This window comes from Ptiloglossa arizonensis, chromosome 12, assembly GCF_051014685.1.
Source record: "Ptiloglossa arizonensis isolate GNS036 chromosome 12, iyPtiAriz1_principal, whole genome shotgun sequence".
Classification (NCBI taxonomy): Eukaryota; Metazoa; Arthropoda; class Insecta; order Hymenoptera; family Colletidae; genus Ptiloglossa; species Ptiloglossa arizonensis.
In genome coordinates, this window is record NC_135059.1 from 9,747,238 (window position 1) to 9,763,024 (window position 15,787).

The following is a 15,787-nucleotide window of genomic DNA, read 5'->3' on the forward strand; positions in this document are numbered from 1 at the left end:
TTGATTAAAAAAAAAAGCAGGCACTGGGTTTCAGATTATAGGAAAGTTTCAGCGGAAGAAAGTGTAACAGGAATACGTTTGTGAACCAATTTGTTAATTTTGTCACGGAAGGATAGAATTCGTTCTCGTTTAATTTCCATCGTTTCGAAGAATTCTCAGTGCGTTAAAATGGTAATATTCGAGTAACGATGAAATTTAAAGTTCGTTCGAAGTATTTGAATACTTGTAGAATATTTTAATATCGAATTACACTCGTAGAAGTTCGAGTTAACTTCGTTGTTACGCTTCTGAGCACTATATGCGACTCTGAGCTTCCTCTCGAGATAAAAATCGCTACGTACCGCATTTTCGAGCGAAGTGGCAGTTCTGATTTTGTTGCTCGAAAGCTGGAATTACTGTAAATACACGTCGTTGAGGCAAGGATCTTGTAAACAAGGTAGAGACGAAGAACGCATCTGTTCCACATGTTCAGCCAAGCGGGATGTTGAAACGGAGAAGTTATATGATCTAATTTACGAGAACCGTAGAGAAAACGGAGACACGAACTTTGGATGCGTTGAATAAGAGGCGATATCCGAGAAGAAAGACGGGAACTATAAACCGCATCGCAATAATCGTTGAGTGAGTTGAGAAAACAGGACGAGAGGAAAACGCGAGCGTGAAAATATACATTACGATCGAAATACCGAGATGGATCGAACGTTGCAGCAATATTCTTAGGGAAGATTTTTAGGAAAAAAGTGCACTGTGAGAAAAATCGAATCGAGTGAGAATTTGAAATAATCTTCTTTAATTTATCTAAGCTACGTGGGAGAAAATCTTTTATGTAGAAAAGAACCTTTCTTTAATTTATTTAAGTTACGTAGGAGAGAGAGAGAGGGTCCAAGACTCTAAGTTTGAATGTTTGAATGTTTGAAAGTTTGAGTCTTTGAATGTTTGAAAGTTTGTTAATTAAATTGGTTAAAAATTCCAAAAAGCTTATTTAGAAAACAGTGACCAGATCGATTGATACTCCACAGGATATAATAATCGAATGGTATATCTAATAACCTACGAAGTGAGTACAACCTTAAACCCAGAATTAAAAACAAACAAAAATTCCTAAATTCGAAACTAATTGGTAACTATAGACAACACGAGTGTTATATTTTCGACGCGTTGAAATTGGTTTCACGAACCGACACGTGTCATTATGTAATGGAAAATCACGCAATACTCGGGAAGGTCGATAGGAAGTACGATCGAAATACGGTAAAAGTTGAATAACTGCAAGAAACGACCTACCGCATAACTGCCTGTTGTTCATCCCCACCACTCAGGGGCAAGCTCGCGAAGCTCGACGACCGGCCGATCTAACTCGAACTTTAATATACATGAAACAACACTAATGTAACGATGAAATTTTTTCTAGTTAAAATGAAATTAAATACGATAGAATCTGAATTGTATTTACTTATTTAATAAATGATACGAGAAAGTTTCGTACGAAAAGAACCAAAAATAAGAAAGTTTCATCATTGCATATTCATAATTTATATCATCGATATCTTTTTCTTCCTTGTCTCAGTTCTCGGACTTCTTTCTTTCGTTTATCTTTTTCCACGTCCGACACAAACAAAGGCGAATTTCAAAGGACGGTTCGACATAAACTGAATCTTATGTGTAAAAAGTGGGGGGCAGGCAGAATGGGCAGAGTGAGAAAAGTAACGGGTGTACGTATCGTATCGGTATACCAGATATAAGGTATAACGGTATACCTAACTACAATATAATAGAAACTGAATCCTCCGTGTAAGGAGTGGGAGAAAGCAGTATATTATTATAACGGTATACCAATACCTATTATAACTTATACCTAGTATGTCAGTGTAGCAATAGGTACACCCGATAATTCCCCCACTCCACCCACACTGCCTTTCCTTACTCCCTACACATGGTATTCGACTTACTTTTCTGGAGTTTAAAAATCAATATCTCTGATGGACAAGTGCCCAAACCGTGTCCTTATTTTTACGCAGTTATCTAACTTTGACTGTAATTCGATTTGAAGATGGAAAACGGCCACCGCTTTGAATAGATCGTTGGACACCTAGAACACTGTCTATAGAACACTCCTCTAGCTCATCCGGATGTCGATCAAGTCCATCTAACAGAACCCCGTTAAAGCGTAGAATGCGGTACTCGCAACGGTACCCGGACGTCCGAGCGAACGATCTTCTCCGATCGTGGCGCAAAAATCGCGAAAGTACCGTCTGATGCAACAAGACCCGTCACTTTTCCTCAATTCTGAGCCAGCTGTAGCCGCAGCGCCCGGAGAAAGTTGTTTGCGCGGATGTATCGAGCGGGGCAACGTGACATAATTGCGAGTGTCGGATCATGCGTCACGGCGCGCCGTAACGCGTTCTCCGGAGATTGGTCTCGGTTCCTGGTCGAACACCTCGCGAGACGAAAGGCTTTCCCTATTCTACAGGGTGATTCTCACGCCAATGGACTCAGAAACAGTGCTTGACCACCCCGATGATAATTGTAAGTTTTCAGTTCACAGACGTTAGTAACACAACTGACTTCGGTGCAGCAGTCGTCGTCGATCAGTTGCTAATCGGACCTACTTTATCTCTATACTGTGTGGTAGTCCATCTAAATTACTTGAAAACTGTTTGTTATGCGAAGAAATATTCCAAATAAACGGTGCTTGAGCACCCCGGCGATGATTGTAAGTTTTCAGTTCACAGACTTAGTAACACAACTGACTTTGGTGCAGCAGTCGTCGTCGATCAGTTGCTAATCGGAGCATCGGCTAGTTTATCGCTATACCGTGTGGTGGTCAATATAAATTACTTGAAAACCGTTTGTTATGCAAAAAAATATTCCAAATAAATAGTGCTTGACCACCCCGATGATAATTGTAAGTTTTCAGTTCACAGACGTTATTAAATAATTATCCTCAATAATTGTTTAAGATGGTATTTTAAGCATAAAGGTAACAAGTAACAACGTCACTTGTAACACAATTATCCTCGATAATTGTATCAGATCGTATTTTAAACGGAACTGTAACAAATAACGTGACTGACCTGTATCCGGTACGGGTATTCCCGGAAATAGTAATCCTGACGATCGTAGAAGATGATCGAATAGGAATCGTTCTTCGAGAGTTTACGACGATCCAAGCCTTCCTCGAGAGTCGTCAATCCGTACAGTGCACCGGCTAAGTAACAAGCAAATATTAAAATGATGATGATCTTGATCGGTCGACAGTTGAGCGCAGCAGCTAAGTAATCGCGGAACCAGCTCATGCATCCGTGTTCAGGATTATCGATCGGATTGTACGGATCATTGGGATCCATTCCTCCAGTGCAGAGCGCTCTGTACAGCCAAGATCGTTCCGCTGAAAAGTGAAAAATGTCCACGATTATTCGTTAATTACTTCGTCACTGTGGAGAGTCTGCGTCAAACGTTGAATTTGTCACAGAAATGTTCGTCATTGTTCGACCGGAAACAGCGTCCATGGACACTCCATAACGAGTCAAAACCAAAACTATTCCGAGAAGAAACAAAATCGATGAAATCATCTTTCACCGAGAATAAAGGTATTAACGCGCGATTGTTCGTACAATGTCACGCGCCAGACGACAATGTTAATTGCATTGCAACTCGCGTCACGTATTGCTACTGACTGAGTCGAAGGGGCGATCGTGCTCGAGGAGTTTCCAAGATGACCGTACCTTTGAACCTGATCGAAGACTTAAAGGAGTATGCTGGTCTGGAGAGACGAGATTATCGTTTCTCTTATTATTTTATTTTCTTCGCTCGAATTACCTCGAAAATGTGCCCTGGAAATACAATGGCGTAGAAATTTGCCGAGTTTTCGGAGATATTGAAATTTTTCGAGATTTTGCAGTTGTACGATTGTATACAGAGGTTTATTTTTAATCTTGTTATGTTTTCTATGATTCTGTTTTATTATATAATATTTCTTTATGTTATATTTTGCAATAAGATGTTAATATAAACAAGGTAAACCCAACACTTAACGTGTTAACTATATTTTGCTGCTTTTTATTCGCTCTGATCATTACACACTCTTTTGCACCGAGTCGCATTTATCGAGGGAGAATAATGACGATAAAATTTTGCCTACCGGTTCTCCGAAATGATAGAAACTCGGACCTAGTGCCAGTTCGAGGAACACTACTGTACTACGTAAGACGTTAAAATTTATTTTTCGTTTCACTCGTAAGTCTACAATTTCGTCGCTTCTTTCAACCGCGACGAAGTCGAAGACGTTGCGTAAATCGTTCCTCGGATTCTAACGACGACGTTGCTCGCAGCAACGTCGACGTATCGTTGACAAATGCTCGAAGCTCGGAGAAAGCGTCCCCGTTGCGCAATACGTTATGATCTAACGAATTAACAACAGTCGAACGTAACCAGGCTTTTCTGACGTAACGTCGACCAACTATAGAGAGATCTCGAAACTTGCTTTTTCGTTCGATCGAATCGCAACGATTGAAAACATGTCTCGAGTGATATCACGAGTCGGAGAAAATTACTTCGACCATTCAAAATGATCCAGATCGTACGATTTTTTCTACCAATACGTTGTTCATCGACAATCAACGTCTAAGGATCTTCCATTCGATCGAGAATTACGCTACTGTTTCTATTCGTCGTGTATCTGAACTTACACTCATGTTTAAATACCCCAAAATCTACCAACGGCCCCATCAGTTTGACCTATACGCATTTTTACATCGTATTACGATATATTCTCGATAAATGTGAAAGCCTTGGGATCGAAATTCACACTTATAATGTACCGTGTTTAAAACTTTACAGTTGATACGGAATATTCTCGATAAATGTGAAAGCCTTGAGATCGAAATTCACATTTATAAAGTACCGTGTTTAAAACTTTACAGCTGATACGGAATATTCTCGATAAATGTGAAAGCCTTGGGATCGAGATTCACACTTATAAAGTACCGTGTTTAAACTTTACAGCTCATACGGCATATGATCTCGATAAATGTGAAAGCCTTGGGAACGAAATTCACACTTGATCGTTTAGAATATTAATACAATCACACTTTTTTAATTTTTGTTTCTTTTTTCGCGAAATCTTTATCAACATATTTGTTTATACATTTATAAAACTCAAATAATATCAAATACTTTTTGATTGTTTCAGAATATTGTACCAATAATATTATCTCTATATTATTCTCTGTTACGCAAACAATTTTCACTCCAATTCAAACTTTTCGTCTCTAATAACTTTCACGAAGCAAATTTCTCGAATCGATTAATTAATTTTATATCCGTCGTATCTATTTTGCAATATTCAATGTTAAATTTAACGTCTGAGCTACTCTTGACTTCGCGCAAACATTTTTGCTCTGCGATGGTTGTGTCCCGTGACTAAACAAACAAATAAATAATCGATCGACGAAGAGACACTATATTGCGTTTCAAGCGTGTAACGAACATTTTTTATACCAACGTTGACGTCAGAAACGAAGCGAAAAACGTACCGGAATAAAAACTACTTCGTTAAATCAATTCTTAACGTATTTTCGTTTGCTAGATACCCCCGGCACGCGTCACGGTAACAATAGGAAATAAAGCCGAAAATAAGTCGCAAGGAATTGACGCGCGAAACGCGTGACACGATTCGATAAACAGCGGATGTCGACCGCGATGATAAATTTCCTGATGTAACAAGACATGAAATTACGATCTATAAATCGTCCAGGATTGCTCAATGGCAACGACCCGCCAACTTTGCCCGGATCTTCCGGTGTTTCTCCATTGAAACACGTAACAAGCTTAAAAGTCGAATTCTCTGAACATTCTCCCCGACGTGAGTTCCCTTTCACGAAATACGAACGATTCGAAGAGCCAAAGGACACAGATCGATTCGTTTCGCATTCGATAATATTCACTTCTCGATTTAACCATTTTGGTAAACGACAGCAGGCCTTTGTCATTAGACAACGATTTCTATCAATGAATTCTTCGATGAATGCGGAGAGAATTTTTTACGAATTTCCGTGGTGATAAAATGTACAAATATCGTGTAGAATTTTAATTCTGATCTGAAATTTTAATAAAAGTGAAATTAATATGTGAGAGTGCAATAGTCTCGGTAAAACTTTTTCATAATTAAGAATTTGGAAGAATATATTTATATATAATAATATATTATTATATATAATATAATATAATAATAATATGTATATATTTATAATTCACATCGAACATCTACTATAACAAGAACACTTCCTTAACAACTCAATTCCTGTTTATATTTAATCTATCGCAAAGAAACTCACTTACGATGTGGAATGTTCATAAATAAGAAAAATTAATTTTACGTCAAGAGAATTGATCGTAGGACCTACGTTGTTTGAATATTTATTGTACATCTCGAGGAGTACTTAGAAGCCTTCGAAATCTTCAACTCTTTTCTCTTATCACCCTTTATATAAATGAAAAAGTAATTTTGTCCGCGACTAAGTGATTTCGACTTAAACGTATACTTTATAGAATATCTGGACCGAACGTATCCGTGGGATAACCCAATTTCACGAGAGCAAAATTTCTGGGGACCTCGTGAAAATAGCTGTATACCTTGCACGAAATTGCTTTTGTAACAAAAAGGTATATAACTAAAGTTGTTGTAAATCAAGTTTGGGAACACTTATATACTATACAAATTTCCGATGAAATTGTTCATAAACGAAATATCAGTCCTCATTCTTCCTACTTTTAATACAGTCCTATAAAGAGTTCAAATATACTTTAAATTTATTCACCTAAATTCGATATAATTACCAATTTAAATCTACAAACTAGACCGAAAAATCATTGTACATCGATTATTAAAATTTCACGTTCGTGTACAATTAATGATATAGAATAATATTGGTATAAACGATGTTAAAATGTCACGTTTGTGTACAATTAATAATATAGAATAATGTTGGTATAAACAGTATTAAAATTTCACGTTCGCGTACAATTAATAATATAGAATAATATTGGTATAAACGATATTAAAATTTCACGTTCGTGTACAATTAATAATATAAAATAATGTCGGATGTAAACAATATTAAAATTTCACGTTCGTGTACAATTAATAATATAAAATAATGTCGAATATAAACGATATTAAAATTTCACGTTTGTGTACAATTAATAATATAGAATAATGTTGATATAAACGATATTAAAATTTCACGTTCGTGTACAATTAATAATATAGAATAATGTTGGTATAAACGATATTAAAATTTCAAGTTTGTGTACAATTAATAATATAAAATAATATTGATACAAACGATATTAAAATTTCACGTTCGTGTACAATTAATAATATAAAATAATATTGGTACAAAAATGTTTCTTCTCCGAGTATAAAAAATGGACATTTTCGAACGTTGTCCACAACGAGAAAAAGAAAACGGAAACAAGGAAACGCTTCGACCTGATGATAGTACGACCACTGAAGACTTCGAGGCCTAGTCGTTTAATGTAGAAAGTATCGTGGCACGGAAAATAAATGAAAGTTCAAATAAAAACGCCAGCGAATGATACGTTCGAGGCAGTGGAGCCCGTGAAAGTATTCCGGGTAACGTCTTCCTCGGCCCGTTTATAATACTCACGGTTCTTGCCTGCCTGTGTGAACGTCGTTATGCGTACGTATACACGTAAATACGATGATTACATCGGATGCAGTAATCCACCGAAATGACTCGCTCGATTGCCAGACTCTTACTTTTACCGGCTGTGAAAATTCCTGGATTGTTACGCAATGAAGAAATGCGTACGTAACAACTTCCAGGCTAATTTTCAATTTGGTTCTTAATCGCTATTGTCTATTACGAACGTAATTCTGGCAAAATTTACAGATGCGTTGAAGATGTAAACGAACGAGAAATTACGTACTATATGTACGATAATTATCTGTAGAGAAAAACCTTCGAAAATAAAAAATATTTCACGAGTAACGGTAGTACCGTTAATTTAGTAAATAAATATCACGAGCAAGAAAATTCACGAATTGTTCTCAGTGAATTTTGTTTCGCCAGTAACTGGTAATTATATAGGATAAATTGTATAAATTTTGTAAAGTCGAATCAGCGTTATCGTAACCATTTAATTAGATTTAATAAAATTATTTACTTATATATATAGGCAATGACAAGAATTTATCGCTTGCATTAATCGTCTAATCCTTCTATGCACGTATTTTTTGCAACTGGCACAGAACTGGTTTCACGCCCGATAAATTACATTTTATTCTTTTATATACTGTTACACGTTTGTCAGACAAGTTCAAGCTTCTGTCGTCGATTGTCTCGATAATTAATTCATTACCTACCTTTGGTAACGAAATTCGATTAATAGAACAAACATACTTTATCAATATTTAACCTATCCACCGTATGTATTTATAATTTCGTAGTAATATTTATAATTGATTATAAATATATCGAAACTTTGCTAGGATTTTATATGACTCAAAATAAAACGAAAATGTTATACGTTTCGTTAAACATTCGTCGAACTCTTATCTTCAAATGGCAATTAAACCTTCATTTAAACGAAAATGTTAAACTCGAGATCTTTTTATTTATGTTTGAAACGAAAAATATCAAACAGCAAATACTTTGAATAAAAAAATATTTAATTTATTTCCGAATAACCCGAATGAAACTAACCGATTGAAATATTGTGTCAAACAGTTGTATCTAATTCTTTAAAGAAAATCGACGTAAACAATACTTACTGGACTTGGAGAGGGGTTGGACCTTGCAGCACACAATACTGTGAAGATTCTTCTGCTCGCAGTAACCACTGATGGCCAGACATCCGGTGAAGAACGTCAAATGGAAAACGAAAGTGAAAACCACCGCGAATCCTGAACAAACAGAGCAAAACTTGTCGATTATTGTGATTGAAATCGATGCAAAAATTGCCTTTGATTTTCCAATTCTACACGCTGTCGCTCTCGACTTTCACTTGAAATCGGAACACACCGTTGAATTTTTCGCGAAAAATACACGTTTCGCGTAAATCATCGATCTTATCGTCGATAACGTTGTTGAGCGAATAATTTTTCACACAAGTTCGCTTTTCAACACTCCGCCCCGTGATTACCAGAAACTTACCCGAATAGATGCAAAAGATCTGGACCGATGGGAAAGGTGAGAGGATCCCAATGAAAAACGATATCATATCGGTCAATGAGGTGATCGTAATCGAGACAGCAGCCTCGCTGAGTGTCATAGCCATTCTTTCAGGTACTGGTTTCGTAATACTAGTCCGTCTCCAAGCTGCCAACATCACGAACGTGTCATCGATTCCAATTCCTACCAACAAACATTCATCTCGATTAGACACGAAACTATTGGAATACTTTATAGGTTACTCGAATACTACGAATAAACTTCGAATGTTTGACTATTCGAATGTCACGAATACATTTCGAATATTTGAGTATTCGAATACCACGAATAGATTTCGAATATTGGAGCATTCGAATGCAACGAACAAAATTCGAATACTTGAGTATTCGAATACAACGAATACACTTCGAATATTTGAGCATTCGAGTACCACGAATAGATTTCGAATATTTGAGTATTCGAATACAACAAATACACTTCGAATATTTAAGCATTCGAGTACCACGAATAGATTTCGAATATTTAAGCATTCGAATGTCACGAATACATTTCGAATATTTGAGCATTCGAATACCACGAATAGATTTTGAATATTTGACCATTCGAATGTCACGAATACATTTGGAATATTTGAGCATTCGAATACCACGAATACATTTCGAATATTTATATATTCGAATATTAGGAATAAATCTCTAATCTTTAAGTATTCGAATGCTACGAGCAAAAGTCGAATATTTGAATATTCGAATACCATTATTTGAATGCTACAACTTCGACGATCGAACACAGCACGAATCCCACAAAACAATAGAAATAAAATAAGGTTAAGAAGTTTTCTTTCGTTGTAAAATTATCGAAATGTTTTTTAAACAATCCTATTATTTCTTCTCTCGACTCTTCAGTCGATTCTGTAATACCGAAAATACAAAGAGTGCACGAAGAAAGTTCGTACGACCGAAAAATGTAAAACGCATTAGTTTTTCTTGATCGAAATCAAAAGATCACGGAATATAATTTATAAAATATTTTAAACCAAGACCAAGTTTAAACGAGAACTCGATCGTAAGTAAATTTGTGTACTTGAATGGTACTCGAATTAGATTCATCAAATATTTGAATCATCGACGCGTTCCGGTACTCGAATAGAGAAAAATTCAACGAATAGTCCCTACCCTCATCTATATTCAATTCTCGGTTCTTTCGTGTAAACGTTTAATTTGATCAGTATTTAGTTTAAATTAGGACCCATTTCTGTATTACAAATTCTCCAAGGCAGTGTTCTCCAATTTTTCTGACCACGGTCCACTCGGACAAAACACTTAACTCAGTAGGTCCACAAGTCCCTCCCACAAATTCCGCCCCGAAGTGTAAAATTGTCGACTAATGGGCTTTGCAGTTATTGACAGCCCTGAACTAATTCCACCTAAAAATGATGTCTGCAGAGAAAATTGACTCCAATCGCGAGTCCAATGTTATCGTTTATCCGGCGTCCCTTGAATCATGTCCAGACAGAAACAACCATAGAACACAGTGAAAATTTTCTTGAAAATTAACCCATCGTTCAAGAAAAACAATTCTTCACCAATGTCGTCACTGATGAAAATTACAAACCTCATTTTCTTTCATTTCTATCGATTTTTAGGTAACCCTTGTGCCGATCCAGAGTGGTTCCACACAATTGACCATAACTTTTGCAGAAAGTAAAATTCTTGAATAAAATCCATCGAATTGGCAGTTCAATGCTTGTACGTGTAGAAAACGGTGCAAATATTTAATAAAATTAACCACGCGTCTTCCAAAAAAATGTCAAAGTGATACACAAGTACCTTGTACTAACCCCTTGACGAGAAGCACTCGTAAAATGTGAATTCGACATTGAACGATTTACTGGAAAATTGGGAAATGGAACTAGTGGAAAAACATCGACTCTTTTCTGATATTTTTTCAAAGAAACCTTAAGACTTTTCGATACGGGATTTCCACGCTTGTGTTTGTCATGTTTACGCTAGGTTCGTGGTTTTTTATGGATGAAAATAATGAAGATTACAAGAGACGTAGAATTTTGTTTGAAAATGAAAATTGTGCATTTGGCGGGATTATTGGTAAATAAGAGCTCTCGTTCGAGAAAAAATAAGCAATCGTGTTGGGTGTCGAACGATTTGTCACCGCTCGTCCCTTATTAGAAAAACGACAGCCGTGCCATTATCGCGATAACGAGGCGGCAGTTAGCGCACGTAGAGTGAATCAGAATGGCTGGTTTATTCGTGATTCACCCTGTCGACCGTCCGTCTACATTTCGACGGCGATTTATAGCTACTAATAAACCCAGGGCGTCGTTTATTCAATGTCCAACAAGGACGAACGCGATCTTCGCGATGGAAACCTTTCTCGCGTCGCGGTCGGACTGAATCGAATTTATTAAAAAAATTACGGAACCAGATACGAGGAACTAGGTGTCAACAACGTGTATCATATACAGGGACGATCCACGCAATTGGAGCGAGCTGTATCTTCGAAACATTCGGGGATAGAAGAAAATACCGCGAAGCGAATTTGCAAACTGAAATTAATTCTAATCTGATCACTTTCGTCGTTTCTGATCCAATCGACACGATGGTTGATTTATTATTTTTCATTTAAAATTGACCACTTAATAATTTGTCTACTTTTGACAATGGGAAAAAATGCATCGGGTAGATCTTGTTTGATTTAATAGGAGACGAAATCTGATATGGATGAAAGTTTCTTTTTAAGTGGAACAATCTGTTTTCTTTTTTTTATTATTTACCTTTTAGTAAATTGTTTCAAGAGGATATTTATTCTAGAGAAACATCGACTCTTTTCTGATATTTTTCCAAAGAAACATAAGACTTTTCGATATGGGATTTCTCCGCTTGTGTTCGTCCATGTTTACGCTAGGTTCGTGATTTTTTATGGATGAAAATAATGAAGATTACAAGAGACGTACAATTTTGTACGAGACCTATTTTCCGAAATGAAAGAACCAAACAGCATTTTAATCAGTGTAAAAGTGACTATGGGACGAATCACGGGGAAAAGCAATCTCGAAAATTAAAAAATAGGAGCTTTTCGAGTTGCATTTTTTCGTGTCTTTAGCGTGGTAGAAAAAAATTTAAAAAAAAACCTCAAATTTCGCAATTCGTAACTCGTGGTTGCCATGATTTCAGCTGTTCTATTCGTTTAAAACAAAAAAAAAACGAAAAATATTCTTAATTAGGATACAATATTGCCTCAATCAATACATAGGATACTTTGTATTGCCTCAATCAAAACCATACTTACACCTAATCCACCAACCCAGAATTATTACCTTCGTTAAAGATACTGACAATCAAATATGTTGAACCCTCAATCCAGATACTAACAACCAAATATGTTGTTCGACAATGAATGTTGAACTCTCAGACACATTTGTAATGATCAATCTTCCCATGATAAATTCTCGTAAATTGTTTTCATAATTTTTGTAACTTTATCACTAAGAGGCCCTTATTTGCTTTCTTCACGTTTCGAAATCTAATGCCTATTCATTTTTCCACACGACCTACGATGCTCATATTTTTCAACAGTAATTTCTTCACCATATGGATACCCAAAATACCTTTGCACGTTTTACTATCCCCATTTCCAATACATGTAGTGTATTCAACACGAGACAGTTTCTCTGATCTGACGAACATCCTCTTCACGAGATCAATCTCCATTTTGACTGCATACCGGTATGGTGTATAGTCCAGATAGTCCTTTCCATATCAGCTGTCGTACTCGTCAACTGCTTCATCTTTCTTTCCTTTCCACATACCGCACGTTTGACACAAGCTAAATTCCACTCCACTATCGATTACTATTTCGCTGTACCCTCTACTCAATGTTCTAACACCGAACAACGAACCGAATAGCTCGAAATAATTCGTGAAACTTTGTTAATTTCATCTTTCAAGTATCTTCATCATCTTTACATCTTTCAAGAAAATGTCAAAAAAAAGAAGTCAAGTGTTTCAGCTTACAGAAGAAAACCCCCTTGTGGAGAACGAAATCTAATACCAATATATTTCGAGAAGAATGGAGGTCTATAAGAACAATCGACTTTTTCATACACGTTTTCTCCGAATGAAACTTTTCAAGTTGCGTAAAATCAGGTTACAGTGGAAAGACGTTCGATAATACGTGAAACTTTGTTAATTTTACGAGTTTGGTAACACACTTTGCGCACATATATTTCCAAGACTACATCTTTCGAGAAAATGTCAAAAGAAAAGAAGTCAAATGTTTTAACTTACAGAAGAAAACCCCCTTGTGGAGAACGAAATCTAATACCAATATATTTCGAGAAGAATGGAGATCTATAAGAACAATCGACTTTTTCATACACGTTTTCTCCGAATGAAACTTTTCAAGTTGCGCAAAATCAGGTTACAGTGGAAAGACAATTGAAGGTCGTCGTAGGTCGCGAGAGAAATTAATTTACTCGGAGGTGCCGATCGAGCACGCTTCCAGTCCGGAAGGCGTCGTTTCAACTTAACTTTGTTAGGTTAATTCGGTAAGTAGCACGGTAACGGAACCAATTACGTTTTCCAAACTCTCCGCGAGTCGGTACGATGTGACGGTAATACCTTCCGTTCTGCATCAAATTGCTCCTTTTATCGACATTGAACGAGGATCGCGAGTGTCGGTGAAATCGGCCACGCAACGCTCGTTTACGAAATCCTTGCGCCATTGTTTTCCAAACACTTGATCGCGACTCGATCGAACGACCACCGAACGGATCATCGAACGAACGTCGCTGTGATACGTACACACGAGAAGGCTGGTAATTTGCGTGAAAAGCGGAAGTCCCCTTGCGCGGATTTTCCCTTTCGTCGTCACGCCGGTCTGCGTCCAACAATGATCAAAGTCGCTTGATTACCAACGATTATTGCACTGGTAGACGTTCGACCGGATCGTTACGAAATCGTTCCCTCGGTTCTTTCTCCACGGGCTGACGCTTTCGATTGGAATTGTATCGCGCACTACGCGAAGACACCGACACCGGAGATTACCAACCGGTCGAGGCGACTGATCGTAACCGCTTTTATGGAGAAATTTGTTTTCAATTTCATGGCGTGTGTTTTCGAAAGACGTGAATGAAAACTTTTACTATTCAACGCGTTCGATCAATTTCGTATGTTTCTCTGTTTCTTCGATCATCGATTTTCCTGAGATACATGTGTAGAAATTTACATGTAGAACTTTACATGTGGAAGTTTACATGTGGAAGTTTACATATGGAACTCTACATGTGGAACTTTACATGTGGAACTTTACATGTGGAAGTTTACATGTGGAACTTTACATGTAGAACTTTACATGTGGAACTTTACATATAGAACTTTACATGTGGAACTTTACACGTAGAACTTTACATGTGGAACTTTACATATAGAACTTTACACGTAGAACTTTACACGTAGAACTTTACATGTAGAACTTTACATGTGGAACTTTACATGTGGAACTTTACATATAGAACTTTACATGTGGAACTTTACACGTAGAACTTTACATGTGGAACTTTACATATAGAACTTTACACGTAGAACTTTACACGTAGAACTTTACACGTAGAACTTTACATGTAGAACTTTACATGTGGAACTTTACATGTGGAACTTTACACGTGAAACTTTACACGTGGAACTTTACACGTGGAACTTTACACGTGGAACTTTACACGTGGAACTTTACACGTGGAACTTTACACGTGGAACTTCACACGTGGAACTTTACACGTGGAACTTTACACGTGGAACTTTACATGTAGAACCTTGCATTTAGAACTTTACATGTAGAACCTTATACGTATCCTTACATGTAGAACCTTATATGTATCCTTACATGTACATATGTAGAAACCTTAATATACCAGAATCTATAGGTTGTTTTAACGTTAAGTAGACTGTGAAGACTGAATGTATTCGTAAAATAAGTGTATACATTATCAAACATGCACTTTCGCGAGTATTTACCGTGATAAAATACTTTTGTAAATGCAATCGAATCGAAAAGAATAAAAGTGATAGACGAAAAGCGAGAATCGATACGAACGATTCGTACTCGTTTCTTTCGTAATGAAAATTTTTCAAAATACGAAATACATTGCAAATAAAAATCAAAATTTGTCAAATTCGTATACAATTGAAAAATTGAATCGAATTCGATTCGAAAGGAGACAATTCAAGGCGCTTGTGTCGTATCGTCGAAAATTACGTTACCTTGATCACGAGTGACCTTGAAATACCCTTAAAATACCCTTAAAATACCCTTGAAATACCCTTGAAATACTCGAGACCAGCACCAAACGACCTGGATCCCACGGAAATTTTGTTTAACTCTCGTAAAACGATAGAGCCAATTCCAGACTGAAGAACTCAAAAGACGAACCAGAGGAGAAGAGAACTGGTTAACGAAACCACGAATATTCACGTTGTGTGTCCATGAATAATGGCGCCCGTGGAAACATGCGAGACACATTCGGTTGTGGTTTTGTCCAGGTTTTACCCTGCTCGGTTTTCACGGAATTCATGTAA

General features: G+C 36.8%; 1 protein-coding gene across 2 annotated transcripts in view; it reads right to left on the reverse strand.

Moving 5' to 3' along the window:
- Ptr (patched domain-containing protein) overlaps positions 1 to 15,787 on the reverse strand; it is a 66,500-nt gene that overhangs the window by 2,219 nt on the left and 48,494 nt on the right. For both annotated transcript variants that reach the window (XM_076324227.1, XM_076324228.1), the window contains exons 6-8: positions 9,180 to 9,380; positions 8,798 to 8,929; positions 3,075 to 3,388 (exon numbers count right to left, since the gene is read on the reverse strand). In XM_076324227.1, the coding sequence (XP_076180342.1) occupies positions 3,075 to 3,388; positions 8,798 to 8,929; positions 9,180 to 9,380 (647 nt within the window). The remainder of the gene's footprint in view (positions 1 to 3,074; positions 3,389 to 8,797; positions 8,930 to 9,179; positions 9,381 to 15,787) is intronic.